General features: G+C 41.3%; 1 protein-coding gene across 1 annotated transcript in view; it reads left to right on the top strand.

The window, feature by feature from the left end:
• IQSEC1 (IQ motif and Sec7 domain 1) overlaps positions 1–12,976 on the top strand; it is a 197,078-nt gene that overhangs the window by 183,949 nt on the left and 153 nt on the right. The window contains exons 13-16 of the mRNA XM_010008862.1: positions 3,021–3,182; positions 3,826–4,002; positions 11,257–11,306; positions 12,680–12,966. Coding sequence (XP_010007164.1) covers positions 3,021–3,182; positions 3,826–4,002; positions 11,257–11,306; positions 12,680–12,966 — 676 coding nt within the window. The remainder of the gene's footprint in view (positions 1–3,020; positions 3,183–3,825; positions 4,003–11,256; positions 11,307–12,679; positions 12,967–12,976) is intronic.

The following is a 12,976-nucleotide window of genomic DNA, read 5'->3' as shown; positions in this document are numbered from 1 at the left end:
GCTGGAACTGAATGTATTACAGTAAATAATTACTATTATAATTCTGTGTGTAATTCAAAGGACTACTTAATTCATTTTCCTGATTTATAGCTTAACTTTGTGCCTGGGTAATGTATACTCATTCAAATACAAACACAAAGCAGAGAGCCTGGCTGAAAGTTTGCATTTTCTGGCACCTTTTGTTTATGTCAGTTGTGATCTGCATCAATCCAATGTTCTTTTTATCTTTAATGTGTGCCAAGCTCAGTCTTAGCAGACAAAAACCCAACAAAAAGCAAGTATTTTGCTAAAGCCCATCAGTGATAACGTGGCAGAGCATAGTTGGCTGTGTGGTCACAGGGAGACAGTCTGTTGGACATGGCTTGGTGGTTTGCAGAGCAAACCTTGACCTTCATGATAAATGGCATGTATTTCAGTGTGACCTTCAGTATTCCTGTGCTTTGCTGTTGTGGAAAGCTCTTTAGTTTTTGCTCGTCCTTGAGGATGTGCTCCAGTGCTCCTCTCGCTCTGAAGAAGTTGCTGTTTTTGAGTCAAAGCATCTGGAGATTTCAAAAGGGAAGATTCTGTAGAGCTTATAGCAGCAGTGCAGCCTGCAGATTATTTATATGCATACACATTCATTCTCCCTTGTGCAAACATTGCATGGTGATAAAATTAATTTTTAGAAAGGAAGGCCAAATATTTCTATCCTGGATTGTACATTGGATATAGGAGAATATGTAATTCCTCTGCTGTAAAGTTAAATACTTTTACAAAAGCATAAGAAATCTCATGAGCATGCTGAGCAGAAACACTTTATTCAAGTAAAGTTAAAAATATCTATAGTGAGACTAGAAGTACAGGGCTGGATTCCTCCCAGTGAACTGCAGGGATTGTAAGTGAGACACTTCAGTGGACAGAGTTGGGCTCCTGAGGTGAATTCATGGTGGGGAATCATTGTGCTGGTTGGGCTGCTGGTGGTGGGGCCTGGTAGGAGGAATGCAGCATTTTCCAGTTGGGAGAGAGAAGTTTTCTTCTTCTCTGGTTTGTAGAATTCAAATTGTTGGCTTCCCCTATGCCTAGCAGCTCTGGGGTGTTGTGGCCAGAGCCCTCATGCCAGTCAGTAGGTCAGAACCAGCAGCTTTCAAGTGAATAACATTCAGTGTCACTGCAGCAGAAGCAACAAAAATGTTTGTTTGGCTGCTGGTGAGGCTGAACTGTATGATTGGTGTTGATGGTAGAAGTCAGCTACATTGAGGGATGGATGAGCTCCAAAAGGGAAAATGATTTCCTATATCTCTAGAAATAAATAGGCCGTAAGGGAAGTGTATTTTATGTTTTCAGTCGAAATCCCTGACAAAACAGAAAGGGCAAGCAGATAAGTTTAAGAGTGTATCTGAAATCAATAACTATTTACGTGTTTCTTGATGCTTAATCAATATGATATAGAGAAGGATCTCTGGTAATAATGTATTTTTGTTTGCTTAGCATGTGGAAACTCACTCTTTGTTCACATGTGAGGGCAGCCCATGGTACTTCGGGGTTACCAAGTTTACTCATTTAGTTTTTTAAACATCTTCCTTTCTTTTGTTCCACATGGTGCACTTTCTAGAGCAGCTTGCTGCATACCCAGGTGCAGTGATTGAAGCAGCACGTGGTGTCACACCGTGCTCTCCTCCTTGGCATGCTCAGCACCAGCCCCCTCTGTGGCACAGCCACCTGCTGGGCTCTGGAGGCAGCAGCTGCCTGATTTCAGTGACCATGGGTGCAGTTGTCATCTGGTCAGGAGAAGCAGATCAGCTCTACTTCTCTGCAAGATATCAATATCAAACCTGGGCAGAAACCCCAAATTCTTGCTCCCTCCTTCCCCTCTGTACCCTCTGAGGCTTGTGGAAGGTGGCACCTCTTTTCCTCTGAGCAGGAAAATGGACCTGTCTCACTTTACGTGGGACTGATTTGGAAGTTAAGGCAGCCTTTCAAGAGCTTAGCATTTGCACTCAGTTCTCAGTGCTCCAAGTCTTGTTGAAACCAAACAGCTTTGAGGGAAGAGACTGCCTGACATCACCTGGTTCTTGAGGAAAGGATTTCTAGTACGTGGGAGCACTTGAACTTCAGGTCGAATACCTGAGTAAATATTTAGGAGCTTTAGCAAACTGGTAAAGTCAGGCAGTTGAGTAAAAGAAAACGTTGTGAACCACAATGCAGTGTCTGAGTTTTTCTGACACCCCTTTTCTACAGGTCTGTGTTTGAAGCAAAGGCTGATTCTGTTCTCTACAGCAGAACATGTCTTCCTTATAAGCTATTTTTCTGTAAAGGAACCTTTCATCCCAACCAGCAGATATTTTTGACCAGCTGTTAAAATTTGCATTGTCAGATACACAGCTAGAAAAAAGGCAAAGGCAATTTGCTGGAAAATCTGCCTGTTACTGGAAAGACATTTATAATGTGGGCAAAAAGAGGGAAAAGGAACAAACCCACCCCTTCAGCTTCCTCAGTGTGTAATTTCTAAGGTAATTTTAATGTTGGGTTTTTTTTAAAAAGGGAAGTTAGATGTCCAAGGAACTCAAATGAATAGGAAATACTACAAGTTGTATGTGCTAATCTGTTTGTCTTTCTGCAAACAATTTATAAGGGAGTTTCTAGAACTAGAGAGGTACTCAGGCAGTCTTTACTCAGCAAAACTTCAGTCACAACTGAGCAAGGTGGGTAAAGGGATCTGTTCCATGAAACAAAAATTATCCCCTGCATTTTTTCTTTTATTCTTTCTGGGATTTTTCTTCTATGTTTATACATTGTAACTTAAGGGTAACAGCTGCAAAAGGCTTATCATTCAATATTTATTCAGCATCCTGACAGTTAATCAGTTCCAACGTGTCTTAGGGATTTTCATTCTAATTCTGTGCCTTTAGACTTCTGTTTCTCTGACTTAGCCCCCTTATGGTAGTATTAGGAAAAAGCCTACAGTTATCTGGGCATTTTTTAATAAAAAGCAAAGTGATTGGAATAATCAGAGCTTAGTTTTTCTTGACTCTTTCTTCTAGATTATCCCAATGGCATTCGGCTCACGTCAGCTGTTCCAGGAGCAGATATCAAAGTACTAATAAATTTCAATGCACCAAATCCTCAGGACAGGAAGAAGTTTACAGATGATCTGAGGGAGTCAATTGCAGAGGTTCAAGAAATGGAAAAGCACAGAATAGAGTGTAAGTACAAAGGTACATACGATAGAGCATTTTCAAGCTAATGACAATAAGAAAATCTGAAATATGTGTATAACCTGTGAGAACTTTTTAAAGTTCCAGATAATTTGGGGTTTTCCATGGTTTTTATTCTACAAAGAGAAAAAAAACTTAATGCTATCTTAAATCCCAGATGAGTTGATTGACTGTTTACTGCAGCAGGACATTTAGCCTGGACAAGCTGCAGATAGCAAACAGCAGAGGAGAGATGGATTTGTAATTTGTAGTATAAATTACAGTAAGAAATTTAGGGATCATTTACATCCCTCTGAAATTCTCAGTGGTGGCCCTTCAAATACATTTCACTGAATTTTTGTTGATATTCCTGTATTCTCTCAATTAGGTGCCCATAGTGCAAACTGATAGGTTTTGCTGGAATGTCTAAACGTGGAGCTTTATCTTCTCTGTTTCCAGGAGAGGAGGAGCCTTCCATCCTGTATCTTGTAATATAAAGCTGTAGGTACAGGGGTGAAGTTCCTTTCTAGCATTTACACAGTGCCAAAATGAGCCCTTGCTTATTATTCTGAGTAACAAGGGAGCACAGACAGGGGTGGTGATGTTACCGTGCCCTGCGCTGTAGTCGAAAATGGGTCTCTCTTTGTTTCAGCTGAGCTAGAAAAGCAGAAGGGTGTGGTGCGTCCAAGCATGTCTCAGTGCTCCAGCCTGAAAAAGGATTCTGGGAATGGGACGCTGAGCAGGGCTTGCCTGGATGACAGCTATGCCACTGGGGAGGGGCTGAAGAGGAGTGCTCTGAGCAGCTCCCTGCGGGACCTGTCTGAAGCAGGTAAGCACTGCAGCCCCTGCTCTCACCTCTACATGCAGGAGGCTCAGCTGACACTGGGCTCCCAGAGCTAGGAATGCTGAAGCTCCAAACATTTTCCATAGCTCCTCTGCCATAGTTGGTGTTGAATTCCTGGTTGGTTGGTTTTTTTTCCCCTGGTTCTATGAAGCAACTGTTTGAAAGCATTGAAACCGCTGTAGGCTGCTATATATAGTTTTAAAGGAGAGTGAAGACAGAGGAAAAATAGTGTTTTCTTAAAAAAAATAAGGTTGACTTGTGCTAGGAGTTAACCCACTTAGCTTTCCTTTATTTTTTTCACTCCCCTTTGCTTCTTCCCCTTCGTACAATAGGCTTAGAAAGAAAAGAAAAGAAACTGGTCTGTGTGTACTGACCACTTTCTGTGCATTCTGTGCTCCAGTGTACCTGTGTTACCACCTTGATGAATGAAATGGAGTGAAGCCCTTCTAAATTCTGCCTAGAGTTCAGATACAGTGTGTCCCTGATGCTCTCCTATTGGTTTGCAATTCAAGATATAGTGCCCAGTTCTTTCAGAAGAGGTTGTTGTGAAAAAAATATTGCCAATATAATAAAGGAAGCCCTAGTGGACAAGAGCACTGATGTCCCCCAAAGCCCCTGATGTGTCTTAAGATTTATTAACTATTTAATATAGCTAAAGACTGAAACGGAGTGGTGGTGTGATTTTTTTTTAGCCAAAGAAGAGCCAGGAGAAGTTTGGTATGTTTTTAATGTTATGTTTTGCTTCAGTAACACAACTGGCATACTCAGGTAATGGAGTTACTACCCTGGGTAGTAACCTGGTGCTTCAGTGTTAAACATGATTCCTATCATGTACAGCAAGTCCTACCTGAACATCATGCCCACTACTCAGAACATACTTCTGGGGATAGTAGCAACTACATACATTTTTATTGATTTATTAGTTCACATTCTGTGTTACATGCTCCAATTTGTTCTTTTAATTGCAGTGGTGATTTACAGTCTAGTCCTAATTTCAATACTGTGTGTATCTTTGGTAATAGACACTAGTTACCTTTTTCCTTTTTTAGCTGAAGAAGAGATTTTAGCTGTGCTGCAATAAATTCTCATAAGCTGAAGCCTGGTGTGTGTATATACATGTGCATACAAACATGTAGAGAGTGAGCTCTTTCAGTTTTTTGTTCTCTGTTTAGGCTTTCATACTCATATATCCATTTGCTTCATTAAAAAGACCTAGGACCTTAATCCAAAATCAGGCTGAAGCTCAACAGTGGTGCTTAATTGGCTTCACTGGATTTTAGATCAAGCCACTAGTCTTCCCCACTGTTTTTATCTCAGATTTTAGGATACCTCCATCATCCTTTTTTGTTGTTTTGTTTCCATTTCATTAGGATGAGAACTACCATATTGTTAAATATGTGAGTTCAGTGGGTATCTGTACCAATAAAAGTGATTTCTGGTTGGTTGGGTTTTTTTTGCATCCCAGAGGAATTTTTCATCCCTACCTTTCAAACATTGCCATGTATTTAAATTCATGTTATGGGTTTTATGCAATAAACGATTATTTGTACTCATGAAAACATGTCATGTTTCAACAGGACATGCCTGCCCTTGGCATGTTTATTACTGAAAACAACTTTTTTCCATGATAAAAAGTAGAAATCACTCACAGACTGCAGGGTTTATCAATGAGTTTGTTAAACCCAACTAAACTTAATTTTAACTTTAACGAGTTGAGAATTATGGAGAGTTTCTGTTTGGTCTTGTGCAGTGCAACTGACTTGAGAAATTACATACCTGCTATTTCCTTGGTTATTTGGTGTAATTTTAATGAGATGACCCATGTCTTTCCTGCCTTTTCTCAGTGACCAGCTTGCATGGGCAGCTGGGTTTGGTTTAATATGGAGGAGATGATCCATTGAAAAACAATGACATCTCTTCCATTCAGCAAGATCTGTGTCCCAGTGGTTGAACTAAATTGCCTCTGCAAAAGGGCACTAAAGTTAGGCTGCCTCAGTTCTTGTTGTAGATAAAACACAGGATCCAAAAGGAGGAGGAGCAGTAGTGGGGCTGTGTGTGGTTGTGTGTCCTTCTGCAGGGAAAGGCATTAGGGAAATGGATTCATTTCTGCATTTAAACAGAAATAAGCCTAATAAACATGAGAAAATTGCCTGGTTGCATGTTTGTGCAGTAGGGCAGGTAATTGTCCAATGAACGTGGCAAAAAAAAAAACAAACAAATTGAAAAATGTTAAATATTTATTCAGTGAAGGGGAAATCTGATTGAAGAGCATTTTGGTTGCACGGGTGTGTGACACAACTAGTCAAGAGAACAGTCCACGTGTCACGGCGGGGAGTGGTGGCTGTGGAAAGGGCCTTCACATGGCTCTCTTGGAAGACAGTGATGATTCATAAGCTGCTGAGATCTAATGAACAGTGATACCCTGAATGGTTCTGACTCCTCAGCTGTAACCCACAAGGAAAGGCAAGATTCCTGTGTCAGGAATTGTTTCCTGAGCACCCTGATGGTTGTTCCTCCGTGCGTTTGTCACGATAGCTTGAATCAGAATTGCAGAAAGGATGTGCAGGAGGGTCTCTTGACTCAAAAAAATGAAATTATTGTTAGCTGGGGATTGAGACAGAATAAAAAGCAGAATGTGGAAATCCACTGTTCCAAGATGTGCCTGGGTCAGAAGTGTTTGGTGCTTTATTTTTCTCAAATGAAAGATACAGTTTTTATTACACATCCTTGAGCCATAGTCAAGGAAGAACTGAATTAAATTGTCCCAAAGTTTGGAATTCTTCATTCACATGAAAATATTAGAAGACAGACAAATTTTAGTGCACTTAAAGCTGAGCTTTACAGGTTCTGGTAGAATTTTAGCTGTTTCACCACTTAGTCCATATGCAGTGACATGATATGTAGGTTTACAGAAAGACATGGAAGTGGTGAAGTCCCATCATGTTTTGATGGCTAGAGCAGAGCATGGAGGATTAGACTGGTTGTGTTTCTGACTATCTCTCACAGGTTTCTTAGCTGGTTTCAGGCTAGTCAGTTGGAATTCCAGTGATTTGGAGCTTCTGAAGAGCCTAGGGCTTTCACATTGAGTTTACAGTGGTGAGCACCCATGGAAATCAAGCTTTATTTTGCCCCCATCCCTAACCTGTAAGGTGGTAATAATATTTACACATTGTGTAAAAAAAATGTCATTTTATGGCTTTCCCTGGTAAAACAGAAGGGGCAGGCCCAGGTGATACTGGAACCTGCACAGAACTGCAGGATGCTATCATGGTTGCTGGTAATATAAATTGTGCTTGTCTCATCATCTCCTGAGCTACCTCAAAAAAAATAAACACAGACTGGTAGAAACTACTTTTAAAAAAAGTCAAAACAGAACAAAACCCCACAAAAACATAAAGTAGCTCCAGAATTAAAGTAACTCCATTTGTATATTGCATATAATGTCACTGGTCAACCTTTAACTTCAAAAATACTTCTTTCCACCTTAAAAAAAAAGCTTTTTTTTTAACAAATTAATCACAAACTTTTAAAAATTTCCTAATGTCACTGGTCAACCTTTAACTTCAAAAATAGTTCTTTCCACCTTCAAAAAAAAACACAACTTTTTTTTTAACAAATTCGTCACAAACTTTTTAAAATTTCCTGCAACCCAGAGTGTAATGGAAAAGGCAGTGGAACTTCTCAGCATTGGAACCCCCTTAAAAAGGCTCAGACTTCCTGCAGTTCCAGAGCCCCCTCATGTGGGGGATCAGCCTGTGCTGGGCAGGTACAGTCTGTGTCTCCCTTAATACAAGAGCTTTGCAAGTAGGGAGAGACTTCTCCTGTCTCTTGTCACTGTTGTTCTATTTTCTGTGCTTCAATGGAAGAGCAACAGGAATGAGCAGGATGGAATGTACTGAGGATTTCAAAATTAAAGAGATTTACATGAATCAAGTCAGTTGTGATACACATATTTTAATACTAAGCCATTTTACAAGTATGTTGGACAAGGAGGCCCCACACTGTGTATAAACACTTCTGTGTCAACAACTTTTCTGCCTTATGGAAGGCACTGGTTGCTTTTCCAGTGCAGGTGAGATTGTGCTGTTTCTCATCTCCTGGGGCTTCATCAGTATTTCTGAGATTTAGAAGAAACTATTTTCATGATTGGTGTGTGATCGTAAGACTGTACCTGTTTCACCCAGAAAACAAGTTGAAAATGTGAAGGTTACAAGAGTCTTTTTACCCCTGGAAGGTGATTTCTCTAAATGAATGATTAGAGCATCGTTTTAGAGAATTTTGAGCAAGTCAGTTTGTGTAGCACCTGTAAGCTCAGTAGCCTAGTGGTGACAGATTCTGCTGCTGCTGGGAATACCAATTCCACAGCCTTTGGGGGCAGCTGTAACAGCTCGTTGCTGTGAGAGCTGCTACATTCATTTGCTTTACCAAACCTTTCATTTAGGACTTTTTCCCAACATTTTTTTTCCAGATACACTCAAAGCCAGATCATGATACATTGTTTAGAGATCAACATACCTCACTGGCGTAGGACAGAGTTTCAAGAAGTACAGAGGAGCAGTAAGAAATAGGCACATTTGCTGTAATGATCTGCACATCTGTGAGATCAGTTTCTGCAGGGTAGAATGGATTTTTATTAGTGAAACTCTGACTTTTGGAATGTGTAGGTTTGTAAAAATATTTTAATCACTTTATATTTATATTTAAATTGAAATATCCTTCGTTCCATATAATATGTATATGTATATGTGGGGCATACTATACTTATGTAAGCTAAATATGTTTCTTACAAAGGATATTCATTTCTAACATCAATGAACTGTTGGAATGAATCAGAAAGGATCAAATTAACTGAAATTTGGTTTTATGACAATAAATTAAAGCCCACTCTACGTAACATTCTTAACTTTCAAGTAGATCAGTAGTACACGAAGCAAAACTGGCCTTCAGATTTGATAAATACCAGTTTGCTTCATGCCACAGCTGTCAGTTTTTATGTGAGTACAGAGTTAGGCCAACTCACAGTTCTAGTTCAGAGTCCCCACTTCCTGGGTAGGCATTTGAGGGCTGCAGCTCCAGGGGAACATTCTCAGGTGGGATGCCACCTCAAGGCCCAGGGGACAGCAGCCTTCGTATCCCACTGTCAGCCAGTACAGAAGTGGGTTCAATTGGGTTTTAAGAAAATAACCAAGGTGCTCTTGATAGTGGCTCTCTGAGGCACTGGAAGTAGCATTTTTCTGTTTGCTCTGGGCTTTTCTAGAACTACTTTGCCCTTAAGTTATTCTAAGCAAAGTCTCCACGTCTCATTCTGTCTGTATGTCCAGTGTATGTACTGTGATCATGGGGATTTTGTCAGAGACTCTGGCTCCTGCCACATGCAAAAGGCATTAGATTTACCTGCACTCCTTCATTTTTGGCCACTAGTGGCAGCTGTCAGTCTTATTTACAATACCACTGAGTTAAGAGATGGCTGTCATTCCCAGGGGTTTTGTGTCAGCAAGCAAGAGTGGTTGGAGTGTTAATCAGGACTAATCCCATTAGCAGAGCAGAGAAATATCAAAGCCTGACTAGAAGTAAAAAAAAGAGGTTATCAAGACCAGTTTTTCTTAGGGGCCACAGATAACAGGACTAAGGATAGTACAGTTATGGTTTTGCTGAGGCTGGAACTGCAGCAGGAGAGGAAGCACCAAGCTTTTGACAACGGGCCTGTCTAGGGGAATTGTTCAAAATTCCAGCAAGTTAACAAGTCAGACACCTTGACCACAAAAGCCTTCCTCTCAATTTAATGTCAATGCAGAGGGGTTTGTACTGGGGAGTAACTCAGTGGTAAGAGAGGGGGAAATGCTGCAGTAGCCTAAAGGGAACTGTAGCTCTGAAGACCAGCCAGGTCAAATTATGCTTATGGACCTAACAGGTGGTGTTTGTAGGTCATACTGATCTTGTAAGCCTTATGGGTAGTCTGAATTGGTCAGGAAAGGGTATGCCAAGAAGGGTGAACCTGGCAGGAATCCCTGTTGTTTCCTCCTTGCAAACCAGTCACCGAGTTCTCCTCTCCAGCTGGGATGCTGTGGGACTTCTGGGCTGCAAGAGACGAGGGGATGTGGCTCGTAGGTTCAGGGGTGAAGTCTTCACATCCCTCCCCTAACCCACCTGTTAGAAGACTCTGAAGGCAGCAGTGTTCCAGTGCAGGGTGCAGCTATGTGAGCTTGCAGGAAAGCAGGGAGAAAGCAGTGAGAGAACGTAGGTTTCTGAAACATGCAGACTTCAGAGAAGCTGTGAGAACCTCTACAAAAGGTTAGCTTTGTTTATGCACCCTGCCAGGGAAGTAGGTTGGAACTTTGCAAAGCAATGCTCAACAAGCCATCTTTTCAAAAATATCTATTTCCACTGCAGCCATATGCTATTTTCTCTGCTGTGAAATGAGAAAGAAAATCTGGGATGCTGTGTCCTATATATAGCCACTGAAGTGTTCTGCCTCTTTAGGTAAACAGTTGGGTGTTTCATGTGTAGTTTTAGTTAAATGTCTTTGGCAATTCGAGGCTGTTGGAGAACAAATCTGTCAGACTGGAAGACAAAGCACTGCACAGCTACACAAACAAAATCTAGCCATAATGTCGAGACAGATTCCGGATTTCTTGATCAAAAATTAAGTTTAGTTTTTTTTAAACCTCATGAAAGGAGATTATATGAAATCCACTAAGGTTCAAAACTGAAGATGAAATTCTGCAGCTGGTGCCCCTCACCAATCTCCCTCACTGCAGTTCAGAATATGCCAGTATTAAAATCTGCATTTAAATGAATCCCACCCCACAAGTATATATCAGTGGTATCAGCCTGTGAAGAAGAGGCTTCATAGATGATTGGATTGCAGGAAATCAAAGCATTTAAAATTGTTGCTGGTCAACATCATAAGCACGCTACTAAATACAGTTGCTAAATTAGATGTATTCCAAGAGTTGTACAAATAGAAAAGATCACACCCTGTTAACGCTAGTTGGTTCACAGAAACAATGCCTCTCAAACATTAGTCAGGTACAGAAACTCGACATAACTTCATATAAAATGGCCTTAGAAATCTGAAGTTCCTGCTTTAGTAGCTGCTGTACCAGCCCAGTGTGGTGTGACCCCCTGCAGCCCCTCTAGTTGCATTTAGAGGCTCCTCTAGTGGTCGGGGACGAGCAGCTGTTGTTCACCCGGGTCTTGTCTCAGTCTCTAATCTCTGGTGTTGCATGTCCTGGGCAGGCAAGCGTGGGCGCCGCAGCAGTGCAGGATCGCTAGACAGCAATATGGAAGTAAGTAGGAAGCTCCTGATGTCTAGCTGGATGTGATGATGTGCATTTCAAACCTTTCTTTTATATACATATATTGTTTTTTTGCTCTTTTTTGTTTTTTTTTTCTTCTTCTAACACGTAACCTGCCTGCCGCAAACACAATGCATGCCTGGGCTACTCACTCCGTGCTCTTGCAGCTTACAAAGCACTGACAGCTTGTTTTCAGACCGGTGCCCCTTCTGGTTTGAGCTAACCCCGCTCCCTTCGTCCCTGCAAGCATGGTGAAGTGAATATGACGTGTCCTTTTGCCACCATCTCAGTCTGGTCCCAGCTTAAAAGCCCACTTGCTCTTTGTGACAAAGCACACTGTTCTTGCTGCTCGATATTCAGCTGCGACTCTTTTTTTTGACTCTCATGCTCAGCCATCCCCATTGCTTCTTCTCGAGTCCAATTGCTAAATGTCTGCAGTCATGACACCATGGAATTGCACAGAGAGGGCATGGGAGGAAGAAATTCTGAAGATAGGTGAATTCAATGTGGATTTCATGAGATTTCATTCATCTTCAAACCATTTATATATACTGTTCATGTCTCTGAATTCAGCTTGCAGATTTTTTTTCCTATTTTTTTTTTCTTTTATCTTTTTTTTCTTTCTTTTCTGTTTGCTTTAGGTAGATTGCAGTTGAATTATAGCACACTGTGCCTGAGTACTGTTGTGTCCCATAACCCTTTTTAAAAAATACAACCCCAAAGCTTCCAGAAACTAAAATACACCATTTCAGGCTCAATAGCAGAAAACTCTGGACCACAGGTCAGAAGAACACAATCACATAGAAATGCTAGTGGCAAAAATGGTGTGGTTCCCTTTGAACACATAATCAAGAGGTAGGCTTGAGAAGCAGCACCGTGGCAGATAGTAGTGGAAAACTACTATTAAAAAAAGTTTAAAATGCTGTTTTGAAATCTGAATTTTAGCTGTAATATTTGCTGCTGTGTGTTTGACTATTTGGATTGAATTTAATATAGATTTTTTTTGTTGTTGTAAAAAAGCAAGTATGGTATTTTTTACAGTCTTTTAAAATGTATTTTTCCTTTAAAAACACACTCCTAGATGTCATGTGACTCTTCCTTTACATTTTTCTTATTTAAAGTCAAAGCTTTTGTTAGTAAAGTCCCGAGAGAAAAACCCTTGATGGCTAAAATACCCCGAGCAGGGCACAAATGCCTCATGGCCACCTCAGAGGAGGTGGGCGTAACGTCCTTCCTAGAGCTCTAATCATAGCCCACCCCATGTGAACCCCAAAGGAGGAGATTGTTGGGTCAGTGTGAACTTTTTTCTTTTGAACATTCCGAGGTTTTTTTTTTAATTTTGATTTCTATTAATTTCTTTTTAGGGGTCCATCATTAGCAGCCCTCACATGCGCCGGAGAGCTACATCAACCCGAGAGTGTCCATCTCGCCCTCACCAGACTATGCCTAACTCCTCCTCACTCCTAGGTTCCTTATTTGGTAGTAAAAGGGGAAAGCCACCTTCCCAAGGCCATCCACCATCTGGCTCATCACCGCAGCCTCCAGCAGCCCCACATCAGCAGCACCCCCAGCACCCTCCCGCCGCGCACCACGCGGGGCCCCCCGAGGGGCAGCCGCACCCTCACCACTCCCAGTACTGCCACATGGAGCCGCAACCCCCT

This window comes from Chaetura pelagica, unplaced genomic scaffold (genome assembly GCF_000747805.2).
Source record: "Chaetura pelagica isolate M959 unplaced genomic scaffold, ChaPel_1.0 scaffold52, whole genome shotgun sequence".
Lineage (NCBI taxonomy): Eukaryota > Metazoa > Chordata > Aves > Apodiformes > Apodidae > Chaetura > Chaetura pelagica.
The sequence above is the reverse complement of the archived record's forward strand: the minus strand, read 5'-3'. Positions and strand labels throughout refer to the sequence as shown.